The 17,323-nt window shown below is 39.4% G+C and overlaps 1 protein-coding gene across 1 annotated transcript; it reads left to right on the top strand.

The window, feature by feature from the left end:
• Positions 1–3,004: 3,004 nt before the first annotated feature.
• Positions 3,005–16,969, top strand: ninj1 (ninjurin 1). Its single transcript, XM_053483517.1, has 4 exons — positions 3,005–3,167; positions 14,039–14,264; positions 14,739–14,895; positions 15,542–16,969. Exons 1-3 carry the CDS (start codon positions 3,108–3,110, stop codon positions 14,879–14,881), a joined length of 429 nt encoding a protein of 142 aa, XP_053339492.1. The 5' UTR covers positions 3,005–3,107; the 3' UTR covers positions 14,882–14,895; positions 15,542–16,969.
• The last annotated feature ends 354 nt before the right edge of the window (positions 16,970–17,323 follow it).

Here is a 17,323-nt window from a genome sequence, read left to right as displayed (position 1 = left end):
GAAAAGAGTTTGATAAAAGAATTAAAATAGTCTTGCGTGCAGCTTTACCTGTATATCCTTCAGTAATATGGCTGGCAGTAATGATAATGTGGCTCACACACAGCGTGGGTTTACTACAGCGCTCAGTGCCAGAGGCTTTGTGAATGTAGCAGCTGGTAATTAGCTTAATGCTATGTGTTTAGAGCCTGACTGACTGATTCTGCTGTAAGAGTTCAGGCTTGAAAGCGCAGCTGTTTACTCTGTAAGTCTGAGCTCGCATGTTGTTTAGGCTTTCACTTATGTCAGATTTTTGCTGTGTGCAATTATTACCACTGTGTGATCTTGTGTTACAATTTATATCCCCAGTAAATTACAGTAGAGCTGTTCAGTGCCCCTGGATGTTCACACAATTTCTGCAAATGTTCCCTCTGAAGGAGATTACAATGATTAAAGTATGAACCTGTAAATGCAAATAAAAAGAAATGTGTTCACAAAGAAATGCATATTACTGTATTTAATATCACTGTTTACCTATTTACTTGTATTTTTAAACTGAATTATTACTTCTCACATTGTGTGTAAGATTTTCTTGTTTGTTTGTTTCATATAGGCAATAAAATTCTGTTTTGACAGATACTGTAGATACTGTAGAACATAAGTTTTTATGTATAGGATAAAATTTAAATAAAAATTAAATAGATATTTAGGTATAAATTAAACTTACACTCAAAATTATTAAACGCCCATTGAAAATGAGTTGGTTTTTTTTTGTTTGTTTGTTTTTTGGCAAAAAATACCAATTTGTAGCTGTTTGTAATAAATCAATGAAAGATTGGCAATTCAAAATAGCCAACAAAACTAATATAACAAATGATTTGCCCAAATTTAATTAACTTAAATGGCCCTTTTAATGAGTACTGCAGTCTCAGAATTATTTAACATTCAGTCAAGGAAATTTTTTATTCAATTATATATTACAACTGGGCAGTGAACCTAAGCATACTTTAGGGTCCAACAAGGCCCAACTTGGTTTCAGATGAAGTCCTGGAGGGTTCTTGTGTGGCCATCACAGACACCTGATTTAAATCCAATAGAAAAATCTGAAAAAAGGCAGTTGCAGCACACAAACCTAAGTATCCTACTAAACTGAATGGACTAAGATTCCTTAACAACACTGCCAGATGCTGGTGTCTGACTATACGTTACATCACAGACCTACAGCCAGGTCATAACAGCTGAAGTGACTACTAAGTACTGAAGATGTTTCTCATTAAGGGGTTGAATAATTTCGATACTGTAGTAGTTATTAAAGTAGCATTTTGTGTTAACTTTGTGGAAAACACTTGTTATTATTAGTTGTGTGAGCTGTTTAAATTATTGTTAATTGAATCATTTAATTCAAACTGCTAAGAGTTTGTAACTGTTTGAAGTAAACCTACCAAGTTTTTCAAGGTTGAATAGTCTCGAGTGTAAAATATAGGACATAGGAACAAAAAACCTGGAAGGTCAGCGCTGAACCGTCAACTTTGAGGAAGAAATGTGGTCAGAAAAAGCGAAGCGCTTAAAGCAAAGCACCCATCATGACCAGGTTTTCACATTTTCACAGTTTTTCTGCCCTGATAGCACTCCATTATTCCAGGAAACAAAAAGGGTGAAAGAGGTTCTGGGAACATGAGGAATCATTTTCACACATGATTTGGACCCCACATTGTGTGTGTGCAATCAAAGCTAAAGGTGACTGACTTAAATCTTAGGATAAGGCTTTACATTTGTTCAGGTTTCATTTTGCACGTGCTTATGCTTCACCGCCAGAAGGTGGCAGTAGAAACTGAAATCCCTCTGAAACTCATTTGTCATTTTTGCTCTTGTTGATGGCTGGGGTTTGAGAAACCTCTATTTCTCTCAGAAATTAATAGACACACTGTACTGGTTATTGTCACGAAAAAGTTAATCTTCTTCTATCATTAGTGTCTATGTTTACCTGGGGAAGCACATAAGGAATAAGTTTAAGGATCATAACCTTTAATAGCTTTTAATAACCTTAAGGAATCATGGTCCTTGAAGTTGAATAAGTTTATGAATTCTCAAGGAAAAATTGTACAAAATAAATTGGAAAGGTGGCTTAAATTGTTTGTAGATCAATTGTGTCAGATGTTACTCTGGTATAGTGAAGTGTCAAAGGCTTTTATAACAAAGACAATTACATTAAGGTTTAAAGAGTGACTATTTGCAGCGTCCACCCAGGGTTAGTGTTAGGGTTAACCACTATGTTCCTAACCCAAGACCTCTGCAATTCGCCCAGACATGCTGTCAACCAACTCCTAGGCCACAACCTGACTGATGGCGCAGTCCAACACTTGCATATACGTAATGCTTGGAGTTTTTTGGAGTTTTTGTTGAGAATTTTCTCTTGAGGATCGACCACAAGTACTCATCTTCCCTAACCACAAGTTCCCTAAATCTCAATAAGATTTAGGTCTGGGGAGTTTTCTGTTTATAAACCCAAAATTTCAACGTTTTGAAATCCTGAGCCACTTAGTTATCACTTTTGCCTTATGGTGAGGAGCGCCATCATGTTGGAAAAGACATTGCTCATCACCACACTGTTCTGGGGTGGTTGGGAGAAGTCACTCTCGGAGGGGTTTTTTCACTGTTCTTTATTCATGGCTGTGTTCTTAGGCAAAATTGTGACACCACACATGAATGGTCTTGGGATTTTTTTTTTTTGTTCCTGCTATCTTAGCGCTCACCTTCATACAGTACATTTCAAAAAGGGCAGCAAAGAAGCCACATTTTCTCTGATGAATCCCCATTCTGACTGTTTGGGGCATCCGGAGAAGAAAAGGAGAGCGCTCTGAACCATCAGTACCATGGTGACTTCAAAGAGATCAAAGAGTGTACAATGTAGAGGAGGCCATTATTACAGTCTGAGTGGACCTGGGAGACAGTGCAGTGGTGGACTGGGGTTTAGCTCTGTTATCATGCGGTGTAGGAGGGGACGGGAAAGAGGAGTGTGGGCTTTAACCCAACCCACTGCCTGCACTGCTCCTGCCCAGTATACATACTCTCTCTCTCTCACACACACACACACACACTCAGCCTGTGTTTTACACACACACTCGGCGGTGATGGCGTCTGAAGCGATGGAGATGAACGGAGTTGCGGACAGACTGAGAGAGGACGGAGAGGTTAGTGTGTGTGAGCGCGCGCGCTTTTCCGTGTTTCAGTGTCTATCCCATTAGTGAATAAAACACTTCAAACGCGCGCAGTAACATTGTACCAGAGCGCGCGAGCCGGCAGTTTAGCGGCTGAACTGTTGACTTCCGGTCAGAGATCTGAACAATAACACGGTCACCTCAGGGGTTTCACTCACTACTGCTCGCTTCTCTGCTCATTCTGTGACACACAAGGACATTGTGAATAGACTCTGTGTGTGTGTGTGTGTGTGTGTGTGTGTGTGCGTTGCTATGGTTACAGTAACCAGCTAGCCCTAACGACCTGTTAATGTAAAGTGATATAATAAGGAAAAGGTTTTGTTTTTATTATTATTATTATTATTAACTATAATGCCTATATGCTGTAAATAAAAGAAAGGTTTAGTCTGTACATCAGTCAGAACTCGCTCTATAAACATCTTTATACTTCATACATTAGAGGACCAGAAACCTCTAGGGTCTGTCTGTCCAGCTGGGTTTTAGTCACAGTATCACACAAAACTGCCTGCACAGGATTTTATTAAACTTTGGCTGTACAGTACAGTACGTCCCCTACATATGAACATTCGAGGTACAAACTTTCAAGATACGCACATGTAAGTGAAAATAATTGAGAGAATTTAATGAGGTGAAAAGGTGACAGACATCGTTCTTTTTATTGTACTTAGATCTCTACCTGAAGTTTAACCTGCACTGAGATCTAAATGTAAACAGTTATGTGTGGGATTTAATAATCTACTGTAAAATAATCTACTAATGCGCTACTGTCTCAATGTAAACAAACACCTGCTCCAATAGATATTAATTAAAAAAGATAAAGTGAATATTTTTACTGGGATTAGTTCATATTTTCACTTTGGCTGAAATAACAGCGCTGAAGTGGTATAAGTGAATTTTTGTTTTCTAATCTGTAATTCACTCTCTGATTACTAAACAGGGAGTGTATTTGACTGATGACAAAAGAAGTACGACTCAGTGTAATCAAGGTGTGAACGTAAACTGTGCTATATCTGTGCTTTCCCATTGATTGTAATAAGATGAAATGACAGTAAATTCAAAAATCTTTGATGTGACCCGGGTACATTTTGTCCCATTTCATAATATTTAGCCACCAGTCTAGTGAAAAACAATACAATTTAATGTCACACCAAACAAAATTTTGTGAAATTGAAGTTGAAAAAAGGTGTTTATCTTTGTTGCAGACAGACATGTACGTGGGCTTCAAGCTGAAATAATAATAATAATATCACTGATTACATTAAAGCTTATTAGATTGTTTTAAGGTTCAACCTTTTAACTATTTCTACAAACTCTTTAACCGTCTACTTATGAAAATAATAATGATAATAATAATAATAATATAAATAAAGTAACTAAACTGTATTCTGAAATCTGTTTCACAGAAGTTCTAGCATCTTGTGAAACCTCAAAAAATTTAATCTAAATAATAAAAATAACCTAAAGTAAATGAATACACAATGTAATTAAACATTTTTTTTTCCCAAAAAAAATCTATTAAGTTTTTTCCCCCAGCTTGGCTTGGAACTGGCTGTACTGGGAGTTAACTACAGACTGCTTCCTTACAATTAAAAATCAGAATAATGTACATTTATATGGCTTAGGATCTGTGCTTGGTGTTGATACGGTCAACACAGGTTTAGACTCAGACAACACAACAAACAATGTGATTCCATCATAAGAGCCAAATGTTGCACCTTAACCAGAAATGTTTAGACACAGTTGTAATTAATATTACAGCGAAGGAATAAATAGCAGCTAACGAGCTCAGTGGTATAATTAGTAATGCATATTAGCCAGACTATACATAGTAATAAGAACATCGAATAAACAATAAATAGCAGTAATTTAGTGCATCATTTAATCACGAAAGGCTTTAATTTATTACAGGTTATAGTCAGGAATTTACGTAGTGTTTAACAATAATTTAACTATTTGTTTATTTTTTTATAATAGTTTTGGGATGATGAGTAAATATTTGCTAGCATCATCTAAATGAGATCATTAGTTTCGTTATTTGCGGTTAGACTCGATAAATACTTTTGAATAAAATGGTACATGTAATAGTTACACAGCACAGTTTAAATCGTAATCGCAATATACTGTATGTCAAAAAAATAAAAAACCCTTTCCAACAGAGTGTGACTGATGGCACTTAGTTAAAAACCTAATAAACCAGTGTACTGTAAGTATCTATCCAACGTCGGAAACATGGATAAGAGCGCCTGCCAAATGCCTAAATGTAAAAACATTGCAATGTGATTTTTTTTTGCCTGGTAAATAAACTGGTAATGTAAAGGAGCTGATGGTCAGGTGGTTATCAGGGAGGGGAGTCACTTATCAAATAGGTTTTTAAAATAGTTAATCAACAGAGTGATTTTCCCCACCTGTGTCTTTGTCCTGATGATGATCAGGGCTTCAAGTGAGGCCACAGGTCTTCTGATTATTTTCTGAAAAGTCTAGATGATTACATTACATTACTTGAAGCCCTGATCATCATCTTCTTATCTTTTCTCCCCACAGAAAGCTTTAACATTAGCATATTGCTGGGGTAGATAAGTTTGCCATAAGAAATACATCCTTTGCTAAGTTGTGTTGTTAATGGTTTGTGTATGCGTCTCCCCTTTGAGATCGCAGAGCACAGTAAACTTTACATCTTTACAGATTTACCACATTCGTGTAGCTGGAACATAAGAGGGGTAAAGGGACACTGTCTTGTCATCTGTGAGTCCTAAGGAAAGGTAGTCTGTGTGGGACATGTAAAGTGCTGAGGTTCTCTTGTAGGTGCTCAGGGACGATGGTAATGGAGGCAGAGCTGAAGGAGATTCCTGACATGTGTGTTTAGAGTAAAGCTAGGGATTTTATTCCGACATGGAGCTTGATATTAACTGGTTCTGTGCAGTCCTGGATTTCTCATCACCCCGCTGACAAAGCTGTGGAGTTGGTGGCATTTTTAAAGTTTCCGGAGAAATGAAGAAGGGTGTAGAGTCAGCAGCGGCACTTCTCCACTGTGCTCATAATCTTGCACAGCTTTCAAAGAAATTTTTTATTTTTTTTGCTGATCATGTGAAAAACAGTTTTCTCTTTTTTTGCAGATTGTTTCTACTTCTTTTTTTCCGAGAACACTGCGGTGACACCCTGGAAAAAAAGTTAGGTTAAATTTAGCCGTAAACTGCCCACTTAAGTCTAAGTTAATTCATAGTATAAAGAATAAACCATAAGCACATCTGGACACATCAGCCTGTCATCTGTACCAGACCATGACTGAGGTTACAGTCTGAAGTTGTAGAGTTAGATTAAAACTTGAATCTAGGCTTGAAAACTATGGTTACTAGGCTTGTAACCATGAAAACTCCAAGTAATTCCTGTCACCTGACTCGCAGTGAGTCGCCGGAGCTCATGTTTAAATAACAGAAATCCCTCGACTTTCCCTGTTTCAGTTTCATTCACAGTCCCCCTGTGCTCCTGCTAACCATGCGCTAATCTGAGGTCATATGAAAGTCCATTCATTCTGACACTCATTAATCTTGCGAAAGGTCTGAGCACGTGACATGTGACTTCGGTTTCCAAAAAGTACCCATGTTTCTCTAAGCTCTGGTTTGGTGAACAGAATTATAAAATGTGATGCTAATGTTGTTAATTTATTTTGATTTATATCATTTGGTATTGCAATGTTCTTCGTCTATAACATACAGAACATATAGAATAAGTAAAAGATGTTGTTTTATGCTCAACAAAGCAGCTGTTGGGAATAATAACATTCTCCACATGTATAATAACTGCTTTCCAGACTTGTATGATATGATATGATATGATGGTGTCCGGATTTAGGGCTTCAGTAACTTTTGATTTTGTTTAATCCATTCAATTTAGAATTCCAACTACAGTACATACAGGTGACTGTGTGTCGCTCAGAGGATGTGACACACAACATGAAGACTTGTTTGTTTGTTTGTTCGATTGCACAGGATGCAAAATGGAGAAGAGAAAGAAAGATATTCCTGTTATACAATTATGGGGTTTTTGGCCATATCACAACCGTAGAATAATTTTATTTATGATGGTACATTTTGGTATTGAGTCACAGTGACCAAGCAATACATCTGATCCCTTTTTTTTATATTACATTTATATCTGGAATTAACCTACTTTGTGATAAATATGTGCCGTGTCCATTGTTGAAAGTGTTAGATAAATAACTCGGGATTGAGTTGAACAGTAATTAGTGTAGAGAAACCTTTTACTACTAGTGATGAAAGTTTGAATCATTTTAGTGACTCAGTTCTTTGAATCTCGGTCATCAAAATGAACGAATCTTTTTTTGAAAGATCATTGAATCATTTCTTTCTTTTGATCAGAAATAAAACACATTTTCATTAAACAGACCCCCAACACATCTACACACACAGAAATTTTTGAAATGGCTATAGTTCCAGTAATGAAAATATTACAATGCAGCTAAGGACATGTTATAATAAACAGAATGAGCAGCTCACCTCTCGTATCTTCCAGTCTGAGTCATTTGTTCTTTTGAATCTGTTGCACTGCATAGCGTCAATGGGAGTCACGTGACGACAGAACAAACAATTCGGACCAAAGACTCAAAGGTAACTACTCATTTTTGTTTCCTGTACATAACCTACGGAGGTTTGGCGATGCTTTGCGCATGCACGCCCAGTGGAAAATGAACGAATCACTCTTTGAAACGACTCGTTCTTCTGAGTCACGTTGAGACTCGTTCAAAAAGAACGAATCGTTCATGAACGACCCATCACTATTCACAACCACAAAACATCAGTGTCTCAGCATCTCAGCATCCAGTCCTCAGAGTGACACAAAGTGAGGCTAATATTAGCATCAGGCATAAACCAATGCGCTATGGCAATTATTGTAATAAACAGCCACCAGTACAGTCGGAGCTTCATTACACTGATGGGAAAAAGTGTAAACCGCTTCATCAGTCAAATAACAATGACTGCTAGTAAAGAATGTGTGTTAATTATAGTGATGTGTGTAGCTAGGTGAGTGGTTATGATGTCCGTAAGGTAGTTAAGTGTTGCTTACGAATAGAACCGCAGAAAAGTCAAAACCTGCAGTTCTGAAAGTTTCACGGCATAAAGGCAGTGCTTTATTATTATTATTATTATTATTATTAATAGCAGTATTAGTATTAAATGCCCTAGTTTAAAATTGTATGTATATCCGATTTTAAAGCAAATTATTTGTTTTATATTTATTTATAGTTATTTATTTTTTTAGCTTCGTCTTTTTATTTTGCGTATTATTATCGCCTGCTCTTTAATAAAGCTACTGTAAAAGTTTTTGTATCCAATAATCAGGGAAATAACAGGCAACAGGGGCATCTATAAAACTAATTAACGGCTCTTATTGGGAAGCTGAAACACGAAGTGTGGGGCGTCGTGTACGGCAAGTCTCACTGCTTCCACTTTTTACAGAAACCTGAGTGTTTCCTAACTTGTTTTGTTCTGAGGAAAGGGAAGAAGCGTACACACACACACCACCCTGTTACACTGCAGATGAATTCAGCTATAAATAATTACCATGAGGAAGGTCTTAAAGATCTGAGAGGCACATGACATTTAGAAGAAAAGGGTTGAGAAAGTGTGTGTGTGTGTATATGTGTGTATATGTGTGTGTGTGTGTGTGTGTGTGTGTGTGTGAGAGAGATCCAGTGTAAGCAGGGATAAAAAGAGATAACAGACTGCACCATTCAGATAAATGACTCAGTCAGAGGAGCCGAGAGAGAGATAGAGTTTATGTGTGTGTGCATGTGTTCGTGTGTGTGTGTGTGCATGTGTGTGTATGTGTTGAGTCTGTCCCCCGTCCCACACAAGGTCTCGTCTGTTAAACAGAGCCTGGGATCCACCCGAAAGCACTGGCGCACAAAAGCGTCCGTCTGCTGAAGCTTCATAAACACAGACGAAGACGTTCTACCGAATTCCAAACATCAGGACAACAAACCTGACACAGCTGTCCAGCTGTTCAACATTAAGATGTTTCGTACGACACATTCAGACTCGAAAAAGAACTCGACTCTCAGAACACCTTTCCTGATCGTAGTCTAACGCGTTAGGTCCGCCATTTAAGTGCTCAGTTATTTAGTTTGTTTTTTTCAAAAATGTTAGACGTTCTTTAGACAATTTATGTAATCTGTGAGCCAGACAGCAGTCATTCCCAATCCATTAGTGTGTGTGTGTGTGTGTGTGTGTGTGTGAGTGAAAGTCGTCCTACAAGCCCCGCCCCCAATAACCCGCCCCCTCTGGTATTCCTGCTGTTATACCCCTATCTCACCTATGCGGTTTGAATATGCGAGGACCGATGCGCGGGAAGATGGAAACTTAATCACAGCACCAAAACTCGCGGTGAATCATGATGAACCGTACTTACGACAACCGCGTGAAACCACGCAGGTGAGATAGGGGTATTGGTAGGTGAGATAGGGGTATTAGTAGGTGAGATAGGGGTATTAGTAGGTGAGATAGGGGTATTGGTAGTTAACAGATTATGGGTCAAACTTCGCTGAGTGATGATGGTAGAATAATTATAAAGGTCTTGACTAAAACAACATGCATGAGGAATCACAAAGGAGTTTTCATTTTCTGCAATAGAAAAGTATTTGAACTAGTTACTTTTATCAGAAAGTAACGCTGTAATGTAACTGATTACTTTTTTAAAGACAGTCATTTTGTAATGTAATTAGTTACTTTAAAAAGTAACCCCCCCCAACACTGTATATATACACTCTCTGGAATTGTCTTGTGGTTTCCCCTTTCTTAACCTTGGACTGCATTAAGGACGGGACTGGAGCTATTTCCTGTTTTCACTGAGCTCTGACTGCGTCACGTGATCACTGGAGGGGTTAGAGGGTTTGCCCACATGCCGCTGTTCTTCTCCTGCCCTGATATTACCGCTGCACTCTGTATTCTCAGCACTGCAGGGCCGCGTTTCTGCCTTCATGTGTCTTCATCATTTTAAACCCACAGGGAAATCCCATAATCCTGTTCACCAGTGTCATGATGTCATTTCAAAAGAAGAGTCCTGAGAGTATAATACGCTAAAATAAAATAAAAGCTGGACATTTAAAAGGCAACTTAACCTGATAAACCTGTTCACCAGGTTAGCACAGAAAAGGTGCCCCAGTGGATGTAATGTTTAACTTCTGTATAGAACCAGGTCTCTGTTCCCCCCACATATAAACACACCACACACACACACACACACACACACACACACGTTCTGATGTACACTTATCAGGCCATGAGTTTCGTAACCTCACTTTGGACCGGAAAACAGCCCACAAACACACACCACCACGCTACAATAATAACACACAATGACTGGCAGGTGGCATAAAGGACCACAGCATCCTGTATTTAAGTGACACACACTCGGTGTTTGCTTTTCCTGCCAGAGAGGAAGCGAACAAAAAGTTCCTGATTCTTTTTCGGTATTCGAGCAAGTCTAGGCATATATAGGATGTTTAAGCATCGTTATGTCTTTTTATTTTTGGATGAAAGACATGTTAGTCTTTGACTGTTAGATGGATGAATGCAGGAGATACTTTATTAATCCTGAAGGAAACTTCCAACATCCCATCGCAAGGAGAGTGACATAATAGACAACAAACATGTAGGAGCGATTACAGATCGTCAATCATGTATGGTGAGGTCAAAAACAAGAAAACATACTAAAACAGAAATAACTAAGCTATGTTGGATTACAGATGTATAGAATTTTAAATCTAGGTTCCACATAATAGTATATAAACTGAAAAAGTTATGCAGATTGGGTTTTACATTTTAGGGTAAAAATTATGACATTCTAAGGAGATCAAGTCCGGAGACTTGGATTTTAAAGCAAATCTAGTCATTTAGTCTTAATGTCGTCCCAAAGTAAATGTGACTCTCGAGGCCAGTCTGTGCCTTTGTCTCTATTTGATAATATTAAGGTCCGGGCGATACTGTCAGGCTGATTAGATCAGCACCGATGCATTTGAGTGGCACTGTTATGCTGATGAGATCAGGGCTGGGGAAATCCCCTTACCAGGCTGATTCCTGCACTGTTTGGATTGTCTCCACATCTCCACACTCTTTGTACCCCTCCCCCTTGAAAGGTATAAACTCTACAGTGCTGAGCTACAGACAGACTTCGAGTAACTTCTGCTTGAAAGATTTCCCAACATCTCCTGGTCCCTGATTCGACAAAGGAAGACGTTTCCAACAGGTACAAAGGGTATGGAATGAATACGAGTAAATATCGCTGAGTGAGGATGAATATTATCGGATAGATTACAGAAAACCGACATGTGCGATGAGTTCTAGGCATTGAAAGTGACAGAAGAGTCAAGACTGAGGTAGAGACTGATGCAGATAAGTGTGCATTATGAGTAGATACACTACCGTTCAAAAGTATTAGAACACTTTCTAACTCCATGATGGTTCCTGATTTTTATTTCTTTCTACATTGTAAAGGAATGCTGAAGGCGTCCAAAAAATGCATTAATCTCCTTTGAACAGTTAATGGTGAGATGTTTCTGCTACTTCTGCTCTGTAAAGACTTCATAACGCCTCTAATCTGAGGTGCTGTTAATTGGTCATTTTTCAGGCTGATAACTCTAAATGAACTTCTCGTCTGTAGCAGAGGTAGGTTTTGGTCTCGCCCTCCTGGGACGGCCTTCATGAGAGCCAGTTTCATTATGGTGCTTGACGGATTTTGCTGTTCTTGTAAGAACTATTACAGAAAGGCCGACCTCTGTGTCTTAAAATAACAACTAACTCTTGTTTTTCTTGTTGTTACGTAATTACTTTATTTTATAGTTTTGAAATCCCCAGTATTGTTGTAGAATGTAGAAAATAAATCACTAAACAAAAACAAAGAAATTTGCAAGTGACCCCAAACTTTTGAACGGTAGTGTATATAAATAGATAGATATGACTGTGAACAGTGAGTAGGCTATGAAGAATAACAAAAAGGGGAACTGAGGATGAGTAGTGGTTGAGTGGTTGATGGAGCCTCTGACCAAGAATCCAATCACTCACACACATTCTTTACTCAGGATCTCCTGAAGCTGTCAGTAGAGCAGCTCTGTGATCAACGTCTGCCACTAAACATGCTCTTCTACATGCAGAGCGTGACGGCATGGAGGCTGGAAAATGACTTGAATACTTCAGAGAGAAATTAGAAAGGTGATTTAACATTAATCACGATTCAGTGAAACAGAAGGCTGTTGGTTAGACCGTGTAGCGAGGGATGGTGTGCAGATCTGCTGTCCGGTATCACCCTGCTGAGTCTGGTTCCTCTCAAGGTTTCTTCCTATTGCCATCTCAGGGTGTTTTTCCCTCAGCACCGTCGCCCTCGGCTCGTTCATCAGGGACGATCTGATCAATCTGATTCATTCATATTTTCTCTCATTTGAACACATTTTCCTAATTTTCTTTTAATCCGGTGAAGCTGCTATGCGATAATGACCATTGTTAAAAGCATTATATAAATAAGTTGAAATGAATTGATTTGAAAAGGTAAATGTACATAATTTGATGCCTAAATTGTAAAATAGCTTTTTTGGTGGGTTCCTACAGTAGGAAGTTCCTACAGTAGGTCAGAGCCCAGGGGCGGCCACGCTATAGCTGATCGAGTCAAAGCCCGGAGTAAAGTCTCATACAGGGTGAATTTGCTGAGAAAATTGTCATTCTGTGGAATTTTAAACCACGAGATCAGAAAAAAAACAGAAAAGTTCTGCAGCTTTGTGAAGTGCCAGGAGAGCGCTTCGAGAAAAATGGATAGATTCCTGTTCTCCTCAATATTCTACATAAAGAATTGACATGTTTGCTGAGATTGAAGAGAGCCCTAGAGCCCTAGTAATACGCCAGTGTTCTCACCAGAATCCACAATATTTCTGGTCGGGTTCCTGTATGTTAGGGGCCGTTCTCAGGAGCCCTGCGGAGTCAGCTTGTTGGTGTTTGGGTTTGGATTCCTCACCTTCTGGTCCTCCTAAAACCATAAGCCACAACCACCCAACTTAAGCGTATGAGCGCTTGTTTAGTATGAGGAAGGAAATGCCTTCGGGTTATCCGTGACCCTCAGGGTCATCAGTCTTCCTGCAGCAAACCCTGAACTGCCTTTCACTTCCTCTGTGGGAAAAACACACAGGGCTTCGGGCCTGGAATTTCACACTGATCTCAGAACAGTGAAAGGTTTAAGTAACAGGGTTAGCTAAGACAGTCGTTCCCTCGCTAGTTTCTCTCTCTCTCTCTCTCTCTCTCTCTATAAACGGTTGAGAAGACAGGAACTGAAACACATGTGGCGTCAAACTGCAAACAAACGTAAACTCCTCTGTCCTGAAGATGTCTGAAAGGTTACAGCTTTACCTCTGACTGTTACCAAGCACTAAGACTGGAGACTCCTTCCATGGAAAACTTCACCAGATCAGGGGTCACCTTGACGAGCCGTTACTATAGAAACCATAAAGTACAGCTGCTGTTCCACCTTCTGAGCAATCAGAATTCAGCAGCAATCTTTTGTAACAAGCATTACATTTAAAGTCCCAAACTTAATGTATCAGTGACTTTATTATTTTTTTTCCTAGCTCTCCTTATGGAGCTGTTAAAAGTGTGTGTGTGTGTGATGAACAAAAAAAGAGTCAGGTTTCCAATCCTCCAGATGTTAACTGTCTTGTAATAGTAGGCTTTTTTAAAACGCATCATTTCCTCGGTGATGCTCTATTTATCCCGGTGTAATTACTGTTCATCACCCATGCTCAGGATGCTGTAATAATAGTGCTCGTGTTTGTGTGTGTGTGTGTCCAGGGACCCCGAAGGAGGATGGCCCGCCCTCTCAACATGAACCACTACGCTAATAAGAAGAGTGCGGCGGAAAGCATGCTGGACGTAGCGCTGCTGATGGCTAACGCGTCTCAGCTGAAGGCCGTGCTGGAGCAGGGTCCGACCTTCAGCTTCTACTCAGCGCTCATCACACTCATCAGCATCTCACTCATCCTGCAGGTCATCGTCGGGGTTTTGCTCATCTTCATCGGTGAGGAGTGCACACACACACACACACAACAGGAGATGTGCTTTATGAGCCAAAACTGAGAACTTCCTCTAGCTCAACATAAGTATCAACGTATTATCAAATCAATTTTTTTATTTGTCATGTACACAAACACACACAGTATAACGGTACCGCATGCAGTGTAATGCTTACTCAAAGAAACTATTGCACTAATTAAAACGAATGTACAAGCTACAAATTTACAAATTTTTAAGTAGCCATAAAAAAATTGTAATGAAAACAGAAATGGAATTATACAGAATGTTTAGAATGTGTGATATAAAAGGGTAAAGACGTGAGTGAAAGATGAAATATAAAATGAAATGATGTGTGTGTCAGCAGCGGTGTTATTGGCCGCGATTTAAACCGCTCGTTATTCCTCATGTTTTGTGTACATATCATTCTCCTTCTCCTTATCGTTACTGTCCATTAATTCTCCATGGTGTCGTCGTTTAGTGAAGTGGAATCTGAACGACGAGAGCAAGCACTTTCAGCTGAACGTCCTGGAAAACATCTCCACGGCCCTCGTCTTCATCATCGTCGTCGTCAATGTCTTCATCACAGCGTTCGGCGTGCAGCGACCCCACACCAGCGCGTGATCTCAACATATCAGGTACACATGCCCAGACACACCGACACTCTGTGTCTCCAGTGTCCTGAGAAACGTCCACACACTCGCCGACTTCACTTAGTTAATGGTGCCAGGGTTTCGACTCACCACCAGTGAAGGTTCAAGCATTTTTACACTCAAAGCGGAAAATAAGGCCGTTTAAGATAAATCGAAACCAAAAAGAATAATGCCACAAGCAGCGATCACTGGGGTCCAAGCATTTCTGCACAAATAGGGCTGATTTACTGCCTGCTGATGTACAGACACCAGACTGTACGACTCTTATTATTACGACAAGTTTAGCTTATTTATGTTAAGCTGGAAAAATGGGTGCAGAAATCCGATTGGCGTTTTTTGACCAAGTGGTTTAAACCACAACGATGAAGGGCACCAGACTTCACCAGGGCCAGGGAGAAGAGCTTAACCCGTCCTGAGTAACTTGCACATATTATGCAAATAAGTTCGGTGGGCGGAGCTAAGAGACACAAAGAGATTTTCTTTCACACAAGGAATCAGATGTAACCCGACTCAAACTGTAGATCTCAGGGTGCAGGAGGTGTGTAAAGGCAGCGCCACCATCATATAACGTTTCTTGTTTTAAAAAGTTTTAAGATCTCTTGATTGATTCCTGCATGAAAATCCCTCCCAGGTCTGAGGCTGCAGGAAAGCCCGAGCGGTTCTGAGATCGACCGAGGAGGTTTTGAGCGTCACCAGACCTGCTGAGATTCTCCACGAGTCTTCCTGCTGCGAGAGACACAAACAGGACTGCCTGCTGCATTTATTTTTTACCTTCAAGTGATTGTTTCATGTTTGTGTTGTAGATGTTTGTAGATTTTCTGTTACCTAAGGCAATCGAAACAAAAAGCTCTGTGGGATACAGTTTAACGTTTAGGGAAGGAACCTGCTTGGATGAGAGCGTCGTGGTATACACACTGCCTCTTATTTAGCAAGGTTGTGTAGAACGTGAGTCCAGACTCGAGCACGTGAGTCATTAATGAGTCATACAATTAATGAATTAACATTAACTCTGAAATAGAAGAGATAGCATGGGAAAGACCTTTTCTAGGAAACTTGCCCAGATTACACTGACCCCGTAAAGGCACTCACTTGCTCACTCAGAGAGGAGAAGGACACTGTTGTAGAAGTTCTCAACCTCAAACAACTCGGACAGCACGAGAGACACTTTCTCTTACAGTATACGACAGAGATTGCGTATCTTAATCCTTTTGTATGGCAGCTCATGTCTGATCACACTGACTCCAAAATAATGTCAATTTGTGTGTGTTTGCTTTTGAGATGGTAAAATGTTTCTCTATAATCCTACAGGCTTAAATGTCTTTCACATCATCAGGCAGCACAGCGTCGTGTAATAGGAGCAAATTATTGCCTTTGATCGTTTAGATGTGCAACTATACATATATAGAGAGAGATACTCATATACTCATGATACAGATTGAATCGGCCCCTGGGTATCGTGATAATATCGTATCGGCTGGTCCCTTACGATTGCCGTCCCTAGTAGACAGCAGCTTGGACGACTTCATTCCAAACATTGTATGTGTGTAAATATTAACCGAACAACTTCAACTTTGTATTTGTTCTTTTGTAAATTTTGAAGAGGTGTTTAGAGCTTAGGAGATTCTTCAAAATTTAGATTTTAGTTGTATACATGTAGGGTCAGGCTTTAAAACTCCTCCAGCTTTGCTTTTAATTGCAAGAATTTGCACTGTGTGAAGGTTTTCCCATGCTGTCTCTCTTACGCACACACACACAAACACACACACACACCTACTGCATTAATTTTATAACAATAACATCATGTTTTATTCCTGTCTGTTCCTAGAGTTTCTTTATTTCAGCTCAGGTGGCTATAATTCACATCATCTCATTAGCTATTTTTTTTATTCTATACCGAAAGTGTGTTTAATGTGTGTGTCTGTGTGTGTGTCAAAGAGAGACCCCAGAGTAAAAAGTTTCTACATTTAAAAATAAAACTGAACTGATGATGCTCAGATTCTAAAAGACCTTTTCAGTGTTAGAGACAAGAAAATTTAAACACGTTAAAAATAAAAAAGAATGAAAGAATAAACAAACTCACTATGACACACACACAACCTCCAGTCCAGAGTGATGTGCGAGATGAATCTGATAATGAAAAACCTTATCAGATAAACATTAGACACCGGACATGCCTCGGACAATCAGCATCTGAACTTTCTTTCTTTGTACTAACTGCTCCTTTAACCTCATATGATGACGTCACTTTATTCCAACGGTTTGAACAAACTGACTTGTATGTATTGATGTGAGTAAATACAAATAAACAGAAGTAAGTCTACAGCCTGAAGTTAGAGAGACATCTAGTGGTCATGATCTACATACATTCATTTTAACTCCTCTGTGCAGAAATTTACTCATCAGCTTGTTTTAG

Source organism: Clarias gariepinus, chromosome 23, assembly GCF_024256425.1.
Source record: "Clarias gariepinus isolate MV-2021 ecotype Netherlands chromosome 23, CGAR_prim_01v2, whole genome shotgun sequence".
Classification (NCBI taxonomy): Eukaryota; Metazoa; Chordata; class Actinopteri; order Siluriformes; family Clariidae; genus Clarias; species Clarias gariepinus.
The sequence above is the reverse complement of the archived record's forward strand: the minus strand, read 5'-3'. Positions and strand labels throughout refer to the sequence as shown.

What these genes read in the sequence shown, in the direction of transcription:
- ninj1 (XM_053483517.1), top strand. Translation starts at nt 3,108, where the DNA reads ATGGCGTCTGAAGCGATGGAGATGAACGGAGTTGCGGACAGACTGAGA. An exon ending in GACTGAGAGAGGACGGAGAG is followed by an intron (nt 3,168 to 14,038) that starts GTTAGTGTGTGT and finishes GTGTGTGTCCAG; the next exon opens with GGACCCCGAAGGAGGATGGC. An exon ending in GGTTTTGCTCATCTTCATCG is followed by an intron (nt 14,265 to 14,738) that starts GTGAGGAGTGCA and finishes GTCGTCGTTTAG; the next exon opens with TGAAGTGGAATCTGAACGAC.